At 41.5% G+C, this 24,450-nt stretch overlaps 1 protein-coding gene across 1 annotated transcript in view; it reads right to left on the reverse strand.

The window, feature by feature from the left end:
* Nucleotides 1-5,418: 5,418 nt before the first annotated feature.
* The window catches only part of RPGR (retinitis pigmentosa GTPase regulator), a 77,170-nt gene continuing 58,138 nt past the window's right edge, over nt 5,419-24,450 (reverse strand). Inside the window, exon 18 of the mRNA XM_025439965.3 lies at nt 5,419-8,540. Coding sequence (XP_025295750.1) covers nt 8,334-8,540 — 207 coding nt within the window. The 3' untranslated portion in view covers nt 5,419-8,333. The remainder of the gene's footprint in view (nt 8,541-24,450) is intronic.

Consider the following 24,450-nt stretch of genomic DNA (forward strand, 5'->3'; position numbering starts at 1 on the left):
GGTCTAGAGATCTTAGTTTCTTTTTTTTAATATTTTATTTATTTATTCATCAGAGAGAGAGAGAGAGAGAGAGAGAGGCAGAGACACAGGCAGAGGGAGAAGCAGGCTCCATGCAGGGAGCCCGACATGGGACTCGATCCTGGGTCTCCAGGATCACACCTTGGGCCAAAGGCTGCGCTAAACCGCTGAGCCACCCGGGCTGCCCGAGATCTTAGTTTCAAAGAGAGGAATGCTTCCACCACTGGTGGGGGGTGGGGTCCAACAGTGACCCCACTGAAAGGGAAGTCGAGACCCCTGCCTGGGCCCTCAGGGTGCCTTGTACCACTAAAAAAATAGCAGAGAAGGGGGTTACTGTCTGGTTGGGGTGACTGGTCCTGAATGTCAGAGAGAAATCATGTTGTTATGACCACACAATGGATGTAAGGAGAACGTCTAGAAAGCAGGGAATCCTCCTGGTGCCTTCACTACGCCCAGGTCCTGTGATTAAAGTCAACAGAAAACTACAATAACCCAACTCAGGCCAGGCTGCCAATACCCCAGAGCCTTCACGAAGGAAAGCTTGTGTCCCTCCACCAACCGAACCAGCCAGGGCCAGCAGCTGAGGTGCCTGCCGACAGCAAAAAGAATAAGCAATGCTAGAATGTAGGAAGAAGATAGCTATAAATATCAGCTAGGACCATGTGACCATTGCAGAGACAAGGATTGTAAGAGTCATAAATATTTCCTCCTTATTTTAATATAGATGTTTGTATATACATTAACCAGATATTTTTGCTTTTTCTTTGGCATCCCCTTATCGTCTAACACAAGATGTAATAGTAACACTTAACTTTATATCTCAGGATTTAAGTTATACGGTATCAACGAAGAACGGGAACCAGCGTGGAAAAGGATCAACATCACCCAAGGACAAAAATGGAAATTTGCATTCTCTTCTAGAGGAAAAGTGAGCATTTTTTTTTTTAACTTGTATGTGGGAAAGTTGTATAAGGCTGTGCGGAAGTAGGACTTTGGTACTGTCCTTCTTCAGAGATTCTGTATACCTTAAGGAGACGTATATGGATGCTAAGTTGACTAGGGGTGGAATTTAATGGCTTTGTAATGAGTCACCTTGGCTGGGCTGAGCTACGTTTCCCAGAATTCATGCTCTTGTTTGTTTGCAGTTAGAGTCGGTCACAAGGGACATTCTCGGGGAACCTGGGGGCCTCAAGGGAAGCGGTGGCCATTTCGTGGTTCTCACCTCGCCGGCTTGCTGACTTTCCTCACTGGTGCGAAGGAGCAGGGCCTGCAGGTGCCCTCCCCGCCCCCGAGCCACCCTCAGGCCTATCGGAGTCCTGCGCCAGGTGTGTGTGCTTAGCTCTGTGACAAAGAGCCCCACCTCTGCTGGATGCCCTCCTCACCAAGGTCAGAGGCGACAAGAACTGACACAGGTCACAGCCCTTCCCCACGGGCTTCCAGCTCAAGCTTGCTGGTTCCAGTCTGCCCCTGCCCGCGCCCCTCCGCTTCGCAGCTTTGCCTTCTCTACCACCTGCCCCGTGAACCCCAGCTCCAGCATGGGACCCAGAGACAGCAGCCGCAGGGAGACTGATTCCCAAGTTTCCACGATTGCCGAAGAGCAATTCCCCGTAACCAATCCCTACGGGCCTGAGGCAACATAGATCCCCTCCTGACTCTGCTTCCCTGGCTGGACTCACCCTGACAGCGAGGAGCCAGCGTGGAGGGGAAATAGGGTCGGTATTGAACCTGCTAAGGTGGGGGCAACGCGGGTGGGAGGTCCGTGTGCAGATGGCTGGCGCTAAGAGCATCTGGGATTCGGTAGGAGAGAGGGGGAGAGGGGTCTGGATTTGAAATGCTTGCATGGAGGTGAAAGCTGAAGGCAGCCCACAGGACCACTGCCTCGGGGGCGCTGGGAAAAGCAGGAAGAAAAGGCAGACCAAGATATCCAAGCAGAATAGGGCAGGAAGCCATAGCGAACCTCAGCTCATGGATCTTGACAAGGGGTCATCTGATCTCAGAGAGGGAGGCCTTCTTTTTTTTTCTTGCCAGAGAAGACCTGTGGAAAGACATTCCAAGGACCAGGACCCAGGACTAGAGGCTGATAGAACATGCAACGAAGTGCAGAAACATCAGTTAGATCCTGTGCCAAACCCTCTTTCCTCTCCGGATTGAGCCCCGTCACCTCAAAGCCCTCTCCCAGGGTTGGAATGGGGTTGGTGGCCTTCTTCACCCTTCCGAACAGAGAAGCAGGAGGAGGAAACAACCCATCTCTGTCCCAGAGCCTATGCATCTGAAAAGCAGCGTTAACTCCCCTGAGCCTGGGATGTGTTTTGCATAAAGACCATCCTCAGAGATGGCTTCCAACCATTCCCATACTGATTTCCCATAGAAAACCCCAGTCCCTGGCCCAGGGGGATCTGTTCAGGACTCCGCAGGAGTGGTTTGGGCCCCTTCACCCTTTCTTTATTCCCAACAAGACTCTTGGGCTGCCAACTTTGATGGTGGTACAGCTGACCCCTTGCTGAAGGCTGCATCCACTCAACTGTTTCCCTGTTCTTGTTAATTCCTGCTGATTCTGGTGATGTTGGCACGTCCAGGGGCCTCTGTCTCTTAGAATGCTGATTCATCCAGAAAGCATCTGCTGGAGGTAACAGCCTTGTCACGTGTTTCAAGTCAAAGGAGGATGTGTTGGAGGAGAAGGAAAGCTTTCATTTTCTCTCTTTCTCTTATGAGAGAGAGAGAGAGAGAGAGAGAGAGAGAGAGAGAGAGAGAGAATGAGAGTAGAGACATAGGGAGAAGCAGGCCCCCAGGGAGCTTGATGCAGAACTCGATCTCAGGACCCTGGGATCATGGCCTGAACCGAAGGCAGATGCTCAACTGCTGAGCCCCCCAGGCGTCCTTCATTTGCTCTTATAATCAACCCAACGGTCCGCACCCCTGCAAGCACGAAGACTGGAGAATTAGTCTTTGAGACTCAAGAAAGGCTTCCAGCTGCAAGAACGGCTAACATACATGCCTGTGTGTGTGTGCACGGTACAGGCTGTCTCTCCCTGTGCTCGTACTCATGCCCTTTCTCCTCTTTTTCCTAAAGACCTCCCTTGAGTCCTGAGTTTCTGGCTCGTTGTGAGGTCCTCGGGGAGGCCAGAGCACACGCAGAAACCCTGCTCTTTGGCCAGAGCTCTGAGAGCTCCAGCCAAGTACAAAAACAAGCCAAGTTTAGAAACAATGAGTTAACAGTCCTTCCTAGGTTGCATCAGACTATTAGTGATAACTAATCAAATGCTTCATTTAGTCAAATCCTGTTGGACTTTTTGTTCTGAGTGTTTTTCGAGGATCAGCCTTTCTCTGACCCTGGTCAATAGCCAAAGAAAAGTTGATGCGTGGAAAAGTTACAAGAGTTGCACAAAGGCCCACAAGAGTTGCACACACCCAAGCTAAAAAGAGATTCTGAGCTATCCGCATTGGGATTCTACGGGAATAGGTTTTAGGTGGCTGCTTGGAGCTTTCCCCCATTTCCAGGACACCACACTACCATGCTTCCAGCCGCTCTGGATGCTCCTTGGCCTCTGGCCACCCGTCAGTCTCTGGGCAGCCACTGAATGTTAAATGCCGTGAGAATCTCTATACTCTTTCCTTAATTGATCTTATCTCCCCTCAGAACTTTAATCGCCAGCTAAACACTGAGAACTCCTAAATCTATACCTTTAGGCTCCCCTGTGTGCTCCTGACCCTGCTATATAACTTCTCTTGATCATTCAAATACATCTCCAACTCTGTGTGTTCTGAACACATTTAGGACCTCGAACCCGCAAATGTAGTTGTTCTCCGGTATTCTCTGTCTCTATGACAGGCACCATCATTCATCCTTGACTCTCTCCTTCCACTCCACCCCAACCATTGCTAAGTCCTATTCATTTTTCCCCTTACGATGCTTGAATCTAGCCATGCTGCTTCATCGTCATTGCCATCCATGTGGCCCATGCTACATTCCATCACTTCTCAACTGAATTCCTATCAGTGACCTAAGCGGTCTCCGGCATCCACTCCTGTCTCTCCTACAATATCCATATACCCTCCACTTGCCATAGTCAGAGATGACTGTCACTCATCAGCTTAAAAGCCTTTGATGGACTACTGGTGGACGTAGATGGAAGAGCATGCTGCACACAGAGTACAAGGCTCTGTTGACCTGGAGCCCGTCTACCTATCCAGCCGTGACACTCACCGCTCTGCCCCCACTCTCAGTACTTCCATCACACTGACCCTTTCAGTCTCAGGGTCTTTGTACAGACTTTCCCTTCTGCTTGCTTTTCCTAGTCCTTAGTCTAGGTAACATCTCCTTATTTTCAGATCGTCCCAGGCTCCCTATAGAAAAGTTTATCTGCCTGTTTTATGTGCTGTTTGTTTTTTTCAAGGTGGTCGTGACAACGCCTCCGCTTTTCCTCATGTTTGTCACAATGTGACACTGGACACTCCTCCCACCAAGGGAGCTGTATCCTCTCTCCCCTTTATCAAGGTGGGTCTGTGGCTACAGCAGAAATGACCAAGGCTAGGTCATAGGAAGTGATCCAGCTTTGTCTGTCTGTCTGTTTTTAAGATACTCATTCTTAGATGGCAGCAAGTGTGCCATACAGAAGTCACATGAAGGGTTCCGCATGTGATGTGGGTGTATGGCCGGACAGCTCAGATGAGACCCCAACCAGTGGCTAGCACCAACTGCCAGACGGGAGTGAGGAAGCCTCTGAAATGATTCCGACCACAGTCCCTGTATCATTGCAACTGCACAAGAGCCCCGAGCCAGAAGGGCGATGGACCCAGTTAACCCCTGGCACCCTAAGGTAAGGGATAGTTGTTTTTAGCCACTACATATGGAGATGAGTCATTCAGTGGCAGTAGAGAGCAGAAACGCGTGCTTCAGAGCATGTGCCTGTTTGTCTACCTATTTGTGTGAATCATTTAAATCGACCACAATGTTTATCTATTTGTGTAAACATTTGTATTTGACTAATACCTGTGTTCCCCGACAGACCAGTATTGCTTTGACGCAGTAAGGACGGTGTCTGATTTGTTTGTCATCATCTTTCTAGCGCTAACAGAGAGTACATGACAGGTATTCAAAAAACACTTTTTAAGTAAATTGAATGAATGAATTCCTATTGTTTGCACAAGGTTTAAAACCTTTAAGACCGGAAGCTTAGATGAACACCTGAATACATTTAGCCGTGTAATTTCTTAATGCTTATTTGAGGTGACACATCTCATTGCAAAATTAATTACTCAAAGCATAATGAATGATGATTTGACATTCATTCATCAAACATGTGACTGTGCAGAGACACTTTGGAAATATCAGGAGTTACACTACAGGGTTTCTGCACTGCAGTTGCTCATACAGGGATCATTTCAAGAATTTACCAAAGATTGTTGGCATTCAGGGTTTCCAGCCTCCCTTTGTTTATTTCTGTGAGAAATTACTGAGACATTTATTTGAGCTTTTAAGGTTTTGATCCTTAGCTGGTGAAGGAATGCTCTTAACTCTCCAGTATCCACATCCCCATAGACTTTTGTTTATTGTCTGGTAGTGACTTGTTTATTGTCTTGAAGTGATTGAGCCTGTGTCTTTGTGGCATTAACTTGTAGGGTGGTCACATCTAGGAATCACTTAACTATTGAAATGTGACTAGGGCAAAAGCTAGGAATGCATATACAAATATCTGCATTTGATGGGGCACCCGCCTGGCTGGCTCAGTGAGTAGAGCATGAGATTCTTGATATTCGGGTTATGAGTTCAAACCCCATGTCGGGTACAGAGATTACTGAAAACAATAAAACCTTAAAGAGAGAGACAGAGAGAAACATCTGCATTTGATGTGTTTGTAGTTTAGAAGACTTTCTGAGCTGTAAGCATGAGCTGGGTGACACTATGGGTGGCATGGCCAGTGACAGGTCAAGGCAGACCAGAGGTGTCAGGAAGGCCACTACGGAGGAGGTGCAGCTTAAGGTGGATTTTGAAGAATGGGGGCAGGGCGCAATGTGACCAGAAACATGGAAGTGGGCATGTGCATTGCAGTAAGACAGGAGCAGACTGGTCATGGAAAGGGCAGGCAGTTGGAAAGGAAAATGAAAGCCAAGTTATAGAGGTCCTTAAAGAGCCGGCTAAAAGCTATGTACTTGATCCCAGAGCCCAGAACTTAGAGCTGAGTGATGCTTAAGGACAATGGAATATGGCTTCCCAGGGTCATGAGAAACACCCGCTTCTCTAGAGCCTGATTTGCAACGTCCTGCAGAGGCTGCCCTTCCTTTTTCCTTCTTTTCCAGGATCCCCTCTGCAGTGAAACAGTAGCAAGCCCTTGTGACCACTAGGCATGTGTTGTTTCTTTGGGTGGGTTGGAGCCAAAAAAATAATAAAATGAAAAGATCGAAATTATCTATAACATGCTGTGTGGCTATCCATCTAGGTTTTCTTTTTTAAAGCATGAAAGTGATGTTTAAAGGAGACCCTGAGGAAGATGACTGTGGCAGTGGGTGCCAGGACCAAAAAGGGAAGCCCAGAGGCAGAAGCCGATCCCTTGAACACTACTGATTGCCAATTAACATCCATTCTCTGCACCATCACTGCTGGCACCCAGTTTTGTTTTCCTTTCCCCTCACCACTTCACAAGGATTAGGGCACTTTGACCCCCATCACCTGCTCCAAAGGCAAATCCTACTTGTCCTAAGCTGGTTAGGCCAGCCTCCCAGGGATCTATTTAGGGGCTTGCGTGTGACACAGTAGGATGTTAAGTTGGGGGGGTATATCAGAAAGATTTCTTTACTTCTTCTTGTAAATCATGTTCCCGCAAAAAGCGGGCTCTGCGGTGACAGTGAACATGCAGGAGGCTCACGAGGGAGTGCACCTGGGATCTACATCTGTGGAATGAAAGAGAAGGCAACAGGAAGGGGCAGAGGGAGAAGTTCAGCTGTGATATTGTCTCAGTGAAGACCTCCGCCAACACATCAAAGAACTCGGGAGATGGTCTTGTAGGGTCGTTCTGAGTTGGGGTGAGGAAGCTGAACCTTTAAACTAAGCTCGTGACAAATAGTTATTGGATATTGGCTACTCCCAGGAAGGGAAGGGGAACTTGGATAAGGAGGTTATCAGCTGCAAAGAGCATTTCTAGGAAGGGCTGACAGCTACAGGCTCTACTGGACACCCTCCCGGCAGCTGGGAAGGAAGTCCTCCAACCCTGAAGAGGGACATAGGCAGCACATCATAGCATCCCCTGTATGCCTAAAAGAGTCATACAGACAAGAAAAGTTCTTCTCTTTCTGCTGATGTTATGTATGGATGTGATACCTAGAAGGTGTCAGCCCTTTCACAGCTGCTTGTGACTGGAGCCAGCATGTGGATAAGGAGGAAATGAAGAGAACTGCAAGCAAGAGAATCAGAGCTCAGACCCATGGTGCCTGGAGCCTACTCCTAATTCTGACCTGCCTGGTACAGGTGGTGATACATGTCCTTATTGTTTGCATCAGTTGAGCTCTAGGGTTTTCTCTTTCCTGCTCCCCAAGCATCCTAGCCAAGTATGGGTAGTTCAGGCAACAGATGAAAAGGCTTGGGAAACATACAAAGAATGGGCAAGAAGGCATGGGTACAAGAAACATTACAAAGAAAGCATTAGCAAAACCTAGATCCTTGCAGCATATGGGGCCCTGGGGTGGCTCCTTTTTTATAGTAGCCACTATCTTGGTTTTGGAATGGCCAAATAAATTGGATGGGACTAATATTCCATCTGTGGTAGGTACGCTTTGTGATAGATCAACACCCCTTCCAAATGGTACCCCAGTTTCTTTCTAGGGAACTACATTTCCCTTTTGTAAAAAATCTAGTGGGATGAGAAATCCAAATGGCTCCCTTTGCAGCTATGGACACCCAAGGGGTTTCAGGAGGAAACATCCATCTGATTCTTCCTTATTTCCCTAATACAGTATAATGCAGGTACCATTTCTTGGTCATTTGGACCCTGAATCTAGAACAAGTGACAGAAAAATGACAGAATGGTTGGTGCTCTATTTTTTACCCCAATAGCAGTGCCTTGGCTATTCCTATAGTGCCTATTTCCCTGTGTACCTCATCCCCATCCAAAGCCACCTTCCTTTGGCTTCTTTCCAAATCCTTTTCTTCTGCCTTCCTGTCGATACTGTGCACTCCTAAAACCCTCCTCATTTCCCACCAAAATCCAGTATCTCTCTCTTTCACACTAGAGTTCCAGAACTTTAGTGAGGCACTTGGATTCCCAGCTCAGGATGATATTTCCTCCCTTGCAGTTTGGTGAGGTCATGAGACTAAGTTTTGGTCATTGGGGGTAAGTAGAAATAATGTATGCTATTTCCAACTTGTCTTCTTCCAGTGGAAGGTTCAGGTGTTCCCTTGAGCCTTTGCCTTTAATTTTGGCTGGGAGATGAGGACTGGGCAGCCGTCTCCTATGAAGTAAATGGAAGCCCCAACTAAGGATTGTATAGCAGTTTTCTTCACCTTGGACTCCATATCTCTGAACTGTGATCTGAGAGAGAAATATACACTTTGAATAAGCTCCTGAATAGTGCATTTCTGTTGCAGCATCTTACCAAGTGCCCTGAGTGATACATCTTATAGTAAGTTTTTGATTTGTGATCAAACAACCTTATGTGATATGCCTAGGAAATTAGTGCTAATAATATGGAAATATTAACAAAATTCAAGCTCTTTGTGAGGTTTCCCAGCCCAAATATTGATGGACATGAAATATTTAAACATTCTTGCAGCCAAGAGACACTGCTGCAGACACTGGAATATTTATAGTGTAAGACAGGAAGAATCATGGTATTTGTGTTTCCATAAGGCTAAGGAACCATTTTCATCTTGGATCCAATCTAGAAATTTTTTTCCTGCCAAAGCTGAACTTGGATAAAATTCTCTCTTTCACCAATGTGGAGCAGAAACCATAGGAAGAGAAAACCGAGTTTCCACTGAACAGAGCATGGAGCCACAGTACAGAGAATGTGATCTTATTTCCAGAGTTTTACAATAAAAGCAATGGGCTTTTTGCAGAATGTTGGAGGGGATGAACCTGCCTACATCTTAGGACTTTGAAGTAAACTTTGAGCAATTACTCAATGTAAACATAATTTTCCATAAATTTTCTGAAAGACCCTATGCCACAGACATTTATTGACCACCAAATATCTATGTTCTCCTTTATATTCCCTAACCTTCTTGCAATTAGGTGGAACCATGGGTCTGATTCTAGCTATGAGAAATGTGATCCATCAATCCTAGGCTTTAGCATTTAGGATCCAACAAGTATAGTTTAAAACCTTCCCACAAAGATAATTCCAGGCCCAGCTGACATTATTGCTGAATTCTAACTAACATTTAAGGAAGAAATAATTGCAATTCTCATAAACTCAGAGAAAACTGAAGATGAAAAGATATGCCCCAACTCATTCTATGAGGCCAACATTACTCTGACAGTGAAACCAAAGATATTACCAAAAAGAGAAAACTATAGAATCATTTCCCTCATGAACATAGATGTAAAAATTCTTTAAAACTTAGCAAATTGAACACTATATAATATAAAAAGTACAATATATCATGACAAAATGGAATTTTCCTAGAAATGCAAATTAGTTTTAGCATTCACAATTCAATCAATGTATTTCACCACATTAACAGACCATAAGAGAAAAACTATATGATAGTTTCAATACATGGAGCAAAAGCATTTGACAAAACTCAACATCCATTCCTGATTACAAAAAAAAAATCAGCAAACTGAGACTAGAAGGAAACTTTTTCTACCTACTAAAGAGCATTTACAAAAGACCTTTAGCTAATATCATACTTGGTGGTGAATGATTGAATGTTTTCCCTCTAAGATCATGATGTCCACTCTTGCCACTCAACTTAATATTCAATATTGTACTAGAAGTGCTAGCCAGTGCAATCAGGCAAGAAAAGGGAATAAAATATTCAGATTGGGAAGAAAAAAAGCAAAACTTTGAACTCAAAGATGAAATGATTATCTATGTAGAAAATCAAATGGAACTCACAAAAAACCCATTAGAAATACTGAATTCTCTATACTATATAAAAAATTGAAAATTTAAATATAGTACCACCTGCCATAGCTTAAAAATATGAAAGACTTAAGCATAAGTCTCACAAAATCTGTGTAAGGTCTAAATACCAAAACAATGTAATATTATTGAGAGAGAGAAATTAAATTTCATGGGTCAGAAGTCCAAACTGATCTATATATTAAACTCAATCAAAATCTAAATCTCAGTAGGCTTTTTAAGTAAAAATTAACAGGCTGATTCTAAAATGAACATAGAAAGTCAAAGAACCTAGAAAAGCAAAAACAACTTTGAAAAAGAAGAACAAATTTGAATAACTAACACTCCTTGACTTCAAGATGTATTAAAAATCTTCATTAATGAAGATAGTGTGGTACTGGTATAAAGGTAGACAAATAGATCAATGGAACAGACAAGAAGTCTAGATATAGGCCTGAACATATAAGGTCAATTGATTTCTGACAAAGATGCAATGACAATGCAATGGAAAAAGGATAGTCTTCTCGACAAATGGTGCTGGAACAATGAAACATTCACATGTCAATTAAAAAAAGAACTTTGACCCATCCTTCACACTAAAGACAAATACTAATTCAAAAATTGTAATCCTGAATGTAAAATATAAAACTATAAAGTATCTAGAAGAAAACATAGGAGAAAAATCTTTGAGCTTGGGGTAGGCAAAAATTTCTTAGATATGACACCAAAAGCACAATCCATAAAGAAAAAAATGTTAAATAGGACTTCACCAACATTAAAAGAATTTTCTCCTTATTTTTCTTATTTTTTTAAAGATTTTATTTATTCATGCAAGACACAGAGAGAGAGGCAGAGACATAGGCAGAAGGAGAAGCAAGCTCCTCGCAGGGAACCCGATGCAGGACGCTCCCTGCAGATGCTCAACCACTGAGCCACCCAGGCACCCCAGCATTTGCTCTTTAAAAGACAATATTAGGAAAATTAAAAGACAAGCCCCAGATGGAGAGAAAACATTTGTGCATCACATATTCAGCATATAGAAGGAGCTCTCAAAACTCAAGAAAACAAACAATCCCCCAAATTCATAAAAGACAATTCATCAAAGTAGATATATGGAGGGCAAATGAGCCCAAAAAAGATGCTTTACATCATTAGGGAAATTCAAATGAAAATCATAGTGAGTTACTTCACTCAAGGACAATCATTATATGGTTCACTCATACGGGGAATATAAAAAGTAGCAAAAGGGATTATAGGGGAAAGGAGAGAAAATGAGTGGGAAAAATCAGAGAGGGTAACAAAACATGAGAGACCCCTAACTCTAGGAAACAAACAAGGGGTAGTGGAAGGGGAGGTGGGCAGGGGGATGGGGTGACTGGGTGATGGACACTGAGCAGGGCACTGGCCGGGATGAGCCGGGTGTTATACTATATGTTGGCAAATCGAACTCTAATAAAAAAAAGTACATATTAAAAAATAATAATAATAAAAATAAAGGAAAAATAGCTGAAAAAAAAAAAGAAAGCCATAATGAGGGGAGCCTGGGTGGCTCAGTTGGTTGAGTATCCAACTCATGGTTTCAGCTCAGGTCGTGATCTCAGGGGTTATGAGATCAAGCCCTACATCAGGCCCCACGCACAGAATGGAGTCAGCTTGGGATTCTCTCTCTCGCTCTGCCCTTCCCCCCACTCATGCTCACTTGCATGCTATGCTCTCTCTCCCTATCTATCAAATAAATAAATAAATAAATAAATAAATAAATAAATAAATAAATAGATAAATTCTTTAAAAAGACCAAATGAGATCACTACCTTTCAGAATGATTCAAATTTCAAACACTGGCCATATGTACCAAATGTTGGCAAAGATGTGGAGAAACTGAAACTCATTCACTGCTGATGGAAGTGTAAAATGGCATAACCACTTTGCAAAAACAATTTAGCTGTTTCTTAGAAAGTTAGCCATACACTTGCCATAAGACTCAGCCATTTCACTCAGAATAATTATGCTGAGTGAATTCAGTTAGACAAAAAAAGAGTACATACTGCATTATTCCATTTACATAAATCTTAGAAAATGCAAACTAATCTGTAGTAAAGACAACCTATCAATGATTGCCTGGGGGACTAGATGGAGAAGGATGGAAAGGAGAGGCTACAGAGGAACATAAGGAAGCTTTGGGGAGTAATAGATTCATTACATTGAGTTTGGCTATACATACACATAGACCCAAATATGTCAAAACTTGTCAAACTGTACATTTTAAATATATGCAGTTTATTTCAATTATACCTCAATAAAAGAATGTTTTGGAAAGTGCTGTGATTAAGCGTGTGGCCCACAATAAAATCTCTCACTTGTATAAAATTACTCAGGGAAAAGATCTGATTAAGATGATGGCTTTCTCTGTCCTCTATTCCCTTACCATTATACCAAGAGAAAGAAAAAGGGAATTTATTTATTTTTATTTACTTATTTTTTAGAAAAAGGGTATTTAGAAAACAGCAAAAAAAAAAAAAATGTGCCAGACCTGTTAATTTTATCCCCAAGAGAACTGTGGCTATGATTGCAATACAGAATTAAGGACAATCATATATTAAGAACTCTTGTAAGGTTTTACAAGTTTACTTTTTAAGTATATAATTCAGTGATGTTTAGTATATTCACAGAGTTGTACAGCCATCACAACGGTCTAATTCTAGAACCTTTTCATCACCACAAAAAGAAACATCACACCAATCAGCTCCCCATTTTGCCTCCTCTCAGCCCATAGAAACCATGAATCTGTGATCTTTTGTATCTGACTTCTATCACTTAGCATGATGTTTTCAAGGTTCATCCACATTGTAGCATGTGTCACCAGTTAATTCTTTTTCCTGGCTAAATATCTCATTATATGAATATACCATACCACATTATTTATCTATTTATCTACTGTTAAATCTATTAAGTTTTTTAAAAATTTATTTATTTGGAGGGGGGGAGGGGAGGGGGGAGGGGCAGAGGGAGAGGGAAAGAGAATCTCAAGCAGGCTCCCCACTGAGCATAGAGCCTGACATGGGGCTTGATCCCACAACTCATGAGATCATGACCTGAGCTGAGACCAAGAGTCAGAGGCTGTACTGGCTAAGCAACCCAGGCGCCTCAAGTCTATTAAAGTTTTTAAGAGTCTTATTCTGCTCGAGAAGCCACAAGCCTGGGCAATACCAAACAAAACAAAATAAGCCTTTGAGTATTTAAGACTTAAAACTGGGCAGCATGGGTGGCTCAGCAGTTTAGTGCCACCTTCAGCCCAGGGCATGATCCTGGAGACTCAAGATTGAGTCCCACGTCAGGCTCCGTGCATGGAGCCTGCTTCTCTCTCTGCCTGTGTCTCTGCCTCTCTCTCTCTCTCATGAATAAATAAATAAAACCTTTCAAAAAAGACTTAAAACCAATCTTCTAATTTTAATCTTAATCCCTGATCTTCTAAGGGCAACTGAGAAAGCTATACAGATTTAAAGAGGGCATATATGTTCAACAGCTAGTTCAGATATGACAAGGAGCATTATAGAAAAGGAAAAACCTCCAAAGAGCAGATCCAGGGACTGTAAAGAAGAGTGGACAGTGGCAATACGGCAAGAGAGAAAATCAGGGCCTGATCCAGAATGTTCTTCAGTCTCAGCATAGGGCCTCCAGTCATCTGCAGAGTTTTGAAATTGCTACATTCCAGTGACTTGTGTCTCTCTTTTTCCCCTTTCCAAATAGGAGTGTTTATTTTTGTCATTATACATTAGGTTTATGTTGGAGGGTAAGCTGGATAATTTGTCTTGTTAGTCTCTTAGACCAAGTAGAACCAAGAGTGGTCCAGACATAGTTACCATGTATCACCCAGAGATGCAGGACTATGAGCTCAATTCATCGATCAGATGGGACTTTAGTCACATCTCCCGGGTCTCCCCGGGAGAATGGTGGAATGTGTTCTATGTGTGAGAGTGTTTTAGATCAGGTTTCCTAAGAGTAGAGTCTAAGATTCTTGTTCAAGTGTTTTATTGGGGGTATATTCCTAGGATAAAGGAGTTTAGGGAAGGAAGATAGAGCAGAGGGGAAATCTACGCCAATCTAGTATAAATGAGTGCACCCATTAGAGTTCAAACAGGAAAGCAGAAATACTGTAAGTGATCCGGAATTGGGAATTATGACAAGGATTAGACCTTAGCCAACTGTGGGAGCTGGCGAGGAGCCATATGGCAAGCTGTTGTCTCTGCCTTCGGTGATGAGCCTGAGGTCAACACAGGTATTAGGGCTAGAAGAAAGAAACACTGAACTGGAAGTGGAAGAGACCAAGGACAAACTGGGACTCATAAGGACAAAGTGGAAACCATGTGTTATCACTGTCTCCAGTTCCAATGACGTGGGTACCCCACAGGAGCTGGCATCTTTTGTCATGGAGCCACATATGACTCTGGCCCAGAACTTGAAGCTGAAGGAGATCAGGCAGGAAGTGAAGATTCTTGCAGGCCCCCAGTGACCTTCAGGGAATATCAGAGGATAATGACCACTGCTTCATATTCACCTTCTAAAATCTGTTGTGACCCATCAGAACCCAAAACCACATGAGGAATGAAATTCTGGGAAACATAGTCCCAGCTTAGGTAAGTTGACATGGTACAAAGCCAACACATGTGGCCAAACTTAAAACAGACCCCAACGGAGGTGGCAATGTGACACCCAGGAGGGGACTTGTTAACAGAACTTGAGTAACAGAAGAACATACACCAAAACAGGATCAAAACAAAGACCATTTTCTTAGTCACACCTGCCGAAGGATATTCATCAATTCTTCAGAGAGAAAATAATAGAAATTAATGTAGGAAATGAAAGACAGTGCTATCCTCTACACAGTCTACTGTGGTGAAAAGCACAAGTTTTGTAAAGTCAGGAACCTATTTACAAGTTGTGTGTTCTTGTGTTAATCATCTTCTCTGTGACTCATGTGTACATCTGAAAATGGGGATAATAAAACTTTTCTTATAGGCCTGTTGGTAAGATTAAATGAGTTAATAAAGAGAAAGCACTTGGAATAGCATGTGGTATGTAGGTGCTTATTAAATATTAACGTTATAATTGTTGTATATCATCATGCTTTAACTTTACAATAAAATACATACATTTGTGATCCTCAGTACATTTCTAGGTTGTCTTCATAAAGTTCTGGGTGAAATGCTTCTTCCATGGGTTATGTATTTCTGCCTGATAGTTGTAGGCAAGATTCTGGTGTCCAGAATGGGGAAAACCAAGTGTGCAGTCTCTTGTTGAATGCTTCCCATTCAAGAAAGTTTCTGATACAATACACACCTCATGGACATGAATTATTCTCATTTCTATACATTTATATGTCTCATCAACACGAGACTTCTGGTGTAGAAAAATGATACATTTACATACCATGAATAGTAAGAGAAGCAAAAAGCTGTCTGCTTTTTAGGAAACTCTTCTAATTCTGCCCTGTGTGTTCAATGAAGATTTCTCAGGTAAATAAAATTAAGGTATTCAAGTAAGTTGCAACTGTGGTTTATCAGACTCAATTCTGGATCTGGGATGATTTCAACTAGAATGTGTGTGTGTAAGAGTTACCAAATCTGAGTTTGTATTTAGTAGATTTTCACAGCCTTTGGTTCATTGTATTTTGTTTAAACACTGTTTTAAAACATTGGGTACCGTTTTGGGAGTAAGCCTGGGGAGCCATGATTATGCAAGACCACACTGGCTTAAGGAAGTTTATAATAGAACCATCTCCCTCATTTGTAAATGAGATATGGCTGAGCCCTTCCAATTTCTGTTATTTGAAGGAAAAAAAGTCTTCAATGACATAAAAAATTCATGAAAGTGTGTCCTATTGAGTCTCATATCTGAGTTCTTTCCAGGATGTCTAGGGTAGTGAGCAGACACTTCTATGGCAACTGTTGGTCATGGAGGATTCCATCGCATGGTTCACAAAAGGGGTTCGATCTGCCCTCTTGTCTCTCTCTAGTGGGAGCCATCAGGGAAATGTTACCCCAAGATCCTCTCTCTTTCTGGCCACACTGTTCAACTTCAACTAGATCAATGTAGATTTTTTAAACTGAAAAGGTTTTTAAAACTGAAAGCAGACTTCTGTTTGTAACAGAAACCTGGGTACATTGCCTCCCAGAATAAAGGACTATGTTTTATGCCCTCTTTTGCTGTGATCAAGTTTTAGCCCATAGGATTTGGTAGAAGTGGTGTATGCAACTCTGGGGAAATTTCTGTAAAGGAGCTGACTCAGTTTGGGGGGAGAGCCTTTGTGCTTTCCTTCCATTCACTTTCCTAGACTGTATATATAATGGCTGGAGCTCTGACATCTACCTTACAACATGGGATGACCTTAAGGACAGATGAAGCCACATGGTGAGAATGGCTGAGCAAAAAGGATGGTCCTAGATCCCTGATGACTTTGTGGAGTTGTCACACAAAGAGTAACTATCTACCTGTGAGCTTGTTTTATGTGAGAACAAACCACTGTGTTTTTAGCCACCGTATTCAGGTTTCTTCTATTAGTAGTTAAATGCAATTCTTGAATACAATTAGGAAGTCTTAGAAGGCTATTAGGAATATGTTCCTTTTTACCTCTTGGCTCAGGCTTTTGCCAGGATGGTGTCCCTACAGATCCTCCTTTGGATCCTAATCTAGCTTTCCCACATCAGGTTGGTGACAACTGACTAAATTCAAATGGCCATTGAATGCTCCCCCATCTGAATGCTTCATCTCTTCCTACAGGAAGGATTTTTCCCTCTGGGTTCCCTCTGCTCAAGCATTGAGCAGTATCTTTGATTTAAGCCAGTAGACCTGGACAGAGATTGGTTGTTGGTTCCATAGCAGTCTCAGTTTTATGAATGAGGATGATTCTGGATCATCCTATTCTAGTTTAGCTACCTTATCAGTGAAAACTGCAAAGCTGATGGCCCATTTAACTATGCCACCAACTGTGTCTTTAGGTCCTCTGAAAAGCAGATGCCAATATGGAGTTAAATGTGCAAGAGATTTATTGGAGGTAACATTTGTGAAGAATAAAGGGAAAAGGATGAAAACCCACAGATTTGCCAGTAAGAAGTGATGGACTTGGTTTATAACAGATGGGGGGAAATCTCAGCTTTTCTAGCACAAGGCTGAGGTCCTGCTTTGAAGTGAATGTTCATTTATAGCCAGATATTTAATGGAGAGACCCTGGAAATCAGAGAAACACAGAAATGCTGAGATAAATTCTCCATGCCTCCTCAGTGGACTGCCAAACTAAAAACAATGGGAAGGTTCAAAAGAACCTGGAGAAAAACGAAAGCCAAGGGAAATATGAGAATTGGCTATAACTTTGAATGCATCCCAGAACCATGCACAGTTCTTCCAGCAGAGGGTGGAAGCGTTACGGGCTCAGTTAGAACACAACTCCAGCCAAATCAATTGGCTAACCAATAAGCTATTCAGACCCAGAGTCAACCTTTTGAAAGTTGGGCTAAGTGTAAAAATAGGACCTAAAAATCCGAAGTGATGTCATCAGCTGCATACTGGGAGTAAGGTGGGTTGGTGTGGGTTGGGGGCAGGTTAAGACAGATGCTATAGTTTATTTTTTTTAAAGAAAGATTTTATTCATTTACTTATGAGAGACACACAGAGAGAGAGAGAGAGGCAGAGACACAGACAGAGGGAGCAGCAGGCTCCATGCAGGGAGCCCGATGTGGGACTCGATCCCAGGTCTCCAGGATCACGGGCTGGGCCGAAGGCAGGCACTAAACCACTAAGCCACCCAGGGATCCCTAGATGCTATAGTTTAAATTCAGACATGTTACTAAACACCAGACAAAGTAACCAAACACTCAGAAAAATACAACAATTCAGGGTTATTACAACATATTATATAAAATATTATCTAAAATGCCTACTTTTAAACCAAAATTTACTAGAGATACAAAGAAATTGGAAAGTGTAACCGAAACTCAGGACAAAATTAGCCAATAGAAATGGACTGGGAGTGGACCCAGATTTTGGATTTAGCAGAGAATGTCTTCAAAGTGGGTGTTATAAATTTGTTCAAGGAACTGAAGGAAACTATGGTTGATAAATTAAAATACATTAAGAAAAAAAATACATTAAGAATGAGTTAACAAATAGGAAGTCCCATTAGAGAAAAAAATCATAAAAGAACCAAATGAAAATTCTAGAGTTGAAAAGTCTAAAAACTGAAATGAAAAAATGTAATAAAGCTGTTCAATAATATCAGTTTGGTCAATTTCTTTGGGCTCTTTTTTTTTTTTTGGCAGCTAGAGAAGATAAATTTTTAGCCTTCTTATTGAAACAGGGTATTTCTAAAAGGCAGAGAAAATTGTTTTCAAATGTTGTTATTTATATTTCTACTGCTTTTTTCCTGCAAACATTTTGAGGTGATAAATAACTAATTGGTCAATTAATCTGTTGACAAAGGAGGCAAGCATATACAATAGGAAGAAGACAGTCTCTTCAATACATAGTTCTGGGAAAGCTGAACAGCTATATGCAAAAGAATGAAACAGGACCACTTTCTAACACCATACACAAAAATAAACTCAAAATGGATTAAAGACCTAAATGTGAAACTTGAAACCGTAAAAATCCCAGACAAGAACACAAGCAGTAATTTCTCCAACATTGGCTATAGCAACATTTTTCTAGATATGTGTCCTAAGGCAAGGGAATAAAAAGCAGAAATAAACTACTGGGACCACATCAAAATAAAACACTTAAACACAGTGAAGGAAATCATCAATAAAATGAAAAGTCAACCTACTGAATGGGAGAAGATATTTGCAAATGATATAGTTGATAAGGGGTTAATATCCAAAATATATAAAGAATTCCTATAACTTAACACCAGAAATACAAATAATCTAGTGTAAAAATGGGCAGAGGACCTGAATAGACATTTCTCCAAAGACATACAGATGGCCAACAGGCACATGAAAAGATGCTCAACATCGCTCATCATCAGGGACACGCAAATCAAAACCACGATGAGATACCACCTCATACTTGTCAGAATGGCTAACATGGTCAGGATGCAGAGAAAGGGGAACCCTCTTGCACTGTTGGTAGGACTGCAAGCTGGTGCAGTCACTGTGGAAGACAGTGTGGGAGTTCCTCAAAAAATTAAAAATACACATATGACCCAGTAATTTCACTACTGGGTATTTATCCTCAGAAAACAAAACACCAATTTGAAAAGCTAAATGCACCCCTATATTTATGGCAGCATTATTTAAAATAGCCAAGATATGGAAGCAACCTGAGTGTCCACTGATAGACAAATTGATAAGGAAGATGTGGCCTGCACACACAATGGAATATTACTCAGTCATTGAAAGGATGAGATTGTGCCATTTGCAACAACACGGATGGACCTGGAGGGTATTATGCTAAGTGAAATAATTCAGACAGAGAAACACAAATACCATATCATTTCACTCACATGTGGAATCTAAGCAAAACAAATGAATAAGTGAACAAAAAGAATCAGACCTATGAATACAGGGAGCAAACTGATGGTTGCCAGAGGGGAGGGGGTAGGATGATGCACAAAATGGGTGTCGGGGAGTGAGAGATACAGGTTTCCAGTTACGGAATGAATAAATCACAGAAGTTAAAGAAAACACAGCATAGGGGATATAGCCAGGGACATCGTAATAGCATTGTATGGTGATGTCATCTGTAGTGAGCATAGTTTAAGATAGAGAAGTAGGATGACTTTTTTTTTTTGAGAAGTAGGATCACTTTGTTGTACACCTGAAGTCAATGCAACACTGTATATCAACTATACTCAAAAAATTTCTTAAAAAGAATGGTCAGGACTTGCCAACTTCACTTACATTTGCCCCTATTTCTAACTCGGGGCTAACCAGAGAAAGCCAAATACGCTCTTCAACACAACTTCTAGGAGGCCCCACATCTCAGTAGCCTGCCCCCAGCTTCCCCAGGCCAACAGCTTCTAATCAGGGCATACCTGAAGCCTTCCATTTTTTCCACAATAAAGCTTTTCCATTTCTTACCTATCTGTGTCTGCCAAAGACAAGTGAAAATGGCCGACTCTCTTGCTATAGCAAACTGGGAATAAATAACTTCTCTTTGAAAATAAAGACATACAGAAACAATTTTCCAACTCCATTGAGCCTTACACAAATATAAGAACTTTCCCTGCAGGAGATTTTGAGAGGTCAAATTTTTACCTTGAGACTTAGAGGGTTTGGCAGGCTATTGGGTTATTGGTAAAATTATATTATTTTAAGAAACTTGGACATAGCAGGTAGTTGCTTAAAGGAAAGTGTACTTGTATTACAAAACCAAGTTGCTTCACCGTTTTGAGCTATGCTCAAGTCCAAAGAGTTCAGAGGGAAGGTCTGTGTTTCTGTGTTATTTGGGTTTCCATTTCTCTTTCAATCTTGGCCATTCCAATCCCTCCAAGGCGTCTTTTCCATGTCTCCTATGGTTTATGAAATGCCACATTTCTTCCAACCCCTCACTTTTCTTTCATGATTATTCCTCTCAGTATTGGACACCAACCCTGAGACAAGGACTCTACTGGGCTCCTTAGGAGAGAATGCAAAACTGACAGCATGGGGTGAATGTGAAGGAAAGAGCGACAGAGAGGCTTGCAAAGCATACACCCACTGCGCAGTTGACATCAATTTTATGTCTACACATGTACTTCATTCCTTTTCTTATTGATTCACCCACACACTGAGTCCCAGGTGTTACATTTCACTCTGTAATGAAAGCTAATTTTGCTGGTTTTCTAAATAGGAAATCGTGCCACTAAGAAGTGCTAGCCCTCACTATAGTGCTGACAGTGATCTCAGGCAGGCTGTGGTCTTTTGGAGTACTCTCTCTCCTGACTCCTGAAAACACTTACGTGGATGCATTCATTCATGGTTGGTGGAGTCCCTTTACTAATGATTATGAAAGAGCAGGAAAACACCGTCCAATGACATTACTCCATTCAGCTTTTCTCAGGAAGGAGGAGGCATAGAATCCTTTGCAAGTCATCAGGTCTTGGAAACAAAAGTTACTTTCAAATCAATGCAAATGCACTCTGTTACAAGCATAGGGAACAGACAGGATGTATTGATTCTTCTGCTTGGTATTTAGGGGATAAATAGGGGATAAATAGAAAGAAAATAGGGGATAAATTCCTCTTTCAGTAGATCCTAGACCATCTCTCTTCTTGTTCCCTCGCCTTTCCATGTCTTTCCACACATACAAATGGCATCCTGGCATCACTGTCACAGGAGCCAAAGAATAATTTTTCCAGCACTTAAGTGGCAAGTGAAGGAGATATGGGATATTCCAATTTATCATTTGTGCTAAGATATATGGTGCACATGGGTTATAGATAATACTTCTGTATGCTGTAATAATAAGTGTATAATGAGTAGAGTTTTTTAAGTGCACACAGTAGGAAGGGAAGAAGACAACAGTTTGGAGAACAGAGCTGACTGACAAAACCTACAGGACAAGTTTGCTCCCTGGAGTATAAGGGAAACACACAGTCACGGGTGAGGTCAGCAGGCCCTTGTGATCAAAAGCAAGAATGGGGCGGGAGGCCTCTGAAGCCTGAAAGGTTTCAAAAAAGATACTTCTACATATGGCACCAGACCCTGAATATCACAGCAAGACCAGCTCCTAGGTTCTCAAAGGTCACATGCAAGAGACTTACTGGGAGTGAGAAGGAAAAGAAAGAGGTCAGAGAGTCCTGCCAAGATGTGTCATTTCATCAGAAGCTAGCATGTACTTAGGTTGGCAAAGGGGAATTTGGGACTCCGTTAAATTCCTTTATGTATTTTCTAGTCTTCTTAGGAACACACACTTATGCTTTGGAAATTTGACTGTTTTATGCCAGTTGAACTGTCTTAAAAATGAGTTTTAAACTATGTAAACTATAAAATAGTCCGGAGTCACTCAGTTCATTGTAAAGGCACATGGATATGCCCTCCATTGGTGTGTAGAATATGTGCATTCAATTGGGGCAGTTTCCTTGTTTTCCTGGGATCACACTTAGTCACCATTTTCAATTTCCCTTAAAGTTGGGCCCATACCATCGAATGCCAATGGAATGAAGGCAGAAGGGATATGTACAGCTTCCAGGCACAGAGGATGCCAAAGCAGAAAGATAATACTAAAGCCACCAAAGGATAAGAGCCAAGGTCCCTGAAGTACTAGGTGAAGCAAGGCCATCAGCTTACCCTTGATGTATTTCGACACAACCAATAAATAAATAAATAAATAAATAAATAAATAAATAAATAAAGACAGACAGACAGACTTCCTGTATTAAACAATTCAGATTTCGGAGTGTTTGTTATAAAGGTTAAACTACCTACACTAATACAACCAGTACCTTTACTAGAAAACAATGTGACATTTCTGATGTCATTATTACAGCAGTTTGCTTGTGAGAAATAACATTCTGAGGTTTTGTAGGAATTTGTCAGTTCAGACCAGTTATTCTCCACTTGATGCATCACAAATGCCTATGGAGCTATTTTAAAAGACATATCTGGGCCCTAGTCTTGACCCAGTGAATCAGAAGCAGGGAAAGCATAGGCAGTCATTATTTTAAAAACTTCCCTGTGTTTTACATATCCCCTTGGCTAAGAACCACTACTCTAAAGCCAAGTTTTACCTTCAGATTAAGCTAGATGATCAGGACTCATTGTTTTGGGTACATATAATTTGACTGAATAGAGTTTTTTTAAAGCATATTTTGATTGTATCTAAAAAATCAACATGTAACAAAATTAACCTTTTTTGAGTGTACAATTCTATAAATTTTACACAAATATATTTTCAGGTAACACTACCCAAATCAGGATTCAAAACAGTTTATCACTCCAAAAAAATGTCTTATACTATTCCTTTTGCAGCCACATGTTCCTCTCACTCCAAACCTATGCAAGCATCGATCTGTTCCCCATCATTAGTTTTCTCTTTTCAAGAGTGTCTTAGAAATGAAATCTTACATAGGAAACCAGTCTCAACTGGTTTCTTTCACTCGGCATAATGCTTTTGTGATTCATTTATGTCATTGGCATACATCAATAATTTCTTTTTAATGTTGAATAGTATCCCATCATATGGACCTAGTAGTGTGCTTTCCATTCACCATAGAAGAGATCTGTGCATTGTTCCAGGTTTTGGAGATCGTGAAGAGAGCTGCTATAAAACATGTCTTTAGGACAAGGTTTCTCAACTTCAGTACGATTGACATTTTGGGATGGGGAATTCATTTGTTTGGGGGCAATCCTGTGCACAGGATTTTTCAGCAGCATCTCTGACTTCTACCCGCTAGATGCCACCAGTAGCATCCCCACCCCACCCTCATTGTGACAAATACAAACTGTCTCCAAACATTGCCCCCCTAGTGGAGAACTATTGCCCTAGGGAATCAAAACCTCCATTATTACTTTAGTGTGGGGACTGCTAGTGACGGATATCAGTGTTTGTCTTAAAAATGCCTTTGTTCACCTACATTTCTGAAACAAATTTTCTCTGGACATAGAATTCTAATTCGACAGTTTTCAGTACATTAAAAAAAACATTATATTATACTCTAGAATTTGTTGTGTCTGAGAAGCCAGTTATGTCTTAAGTGTTCTTTTTGAGGTAATATAACATTCTTTCTGATCACTTTCAATATTCTTTTCTATAGTGGTATTGTGGGTGAAATGAACCCTTGACATAAAATTGACTTCTGATGGTGATCATACACACATACACCATACACACACCCAGAAAGTATGAAAAGTTTATTACACACATAATGAAGCTCATGGTTGGCTTCCCAAGCTGGTCTGAGAATGGTTTGAGAAAGCCGAGAAAGAAGACTGGCTTGAAATTTTTGTGGTGGTCAGGGAGTGGGCTTGGAGTAAGGGTTCCAGCCTATAGGCCAAGGTTCAAACTTTCATCTGCTGCCAAAGATGAGAGCATCTGGGTTTGTTTTTCTTTGAAAATTTTATTTTTTAGTAGTCTTTACACCCATTGTGGGGCTCGAATCCACAACCCTGAGGTCAAGAGTCATGTGCTCTGACTAAGCCAGCCAGGTGCCCCAATACCTGGGCTTTCTTACCAGTTCACCCAGATGGGAAAGAGGGAGAGGCAGGCTTAAAAGCTGCCAGGAAGCATACAAAATAGGAGTCATAGTCATACTCTATTAAAAGTGTTAAAGACTTTTTAAAAATGAATTGCACTGATATGGGTTTATATTTTTCCTGCTTGAAGTACGTAGTGCTTCTTGAATTTTGGGGCTGATACCTTTTTGTCTTGAAAAGTTCTCAGAAGTTATTTCTTTAAATAGTA

The sequence above is a fragment of the Canis lupus genome, chromosome X (genome assembly GCF_003254725.2).
Source record: "Canis lupus dingo isolate Sandy chromosome X, ASM325472v2, whole genome shotgun sequence".
Classification (NCBI taxonomy): Eukaryota; Metazoa; Chordata; class Mammalia; order Carnivora; family Canidae; genus Canis; species Canis lupus.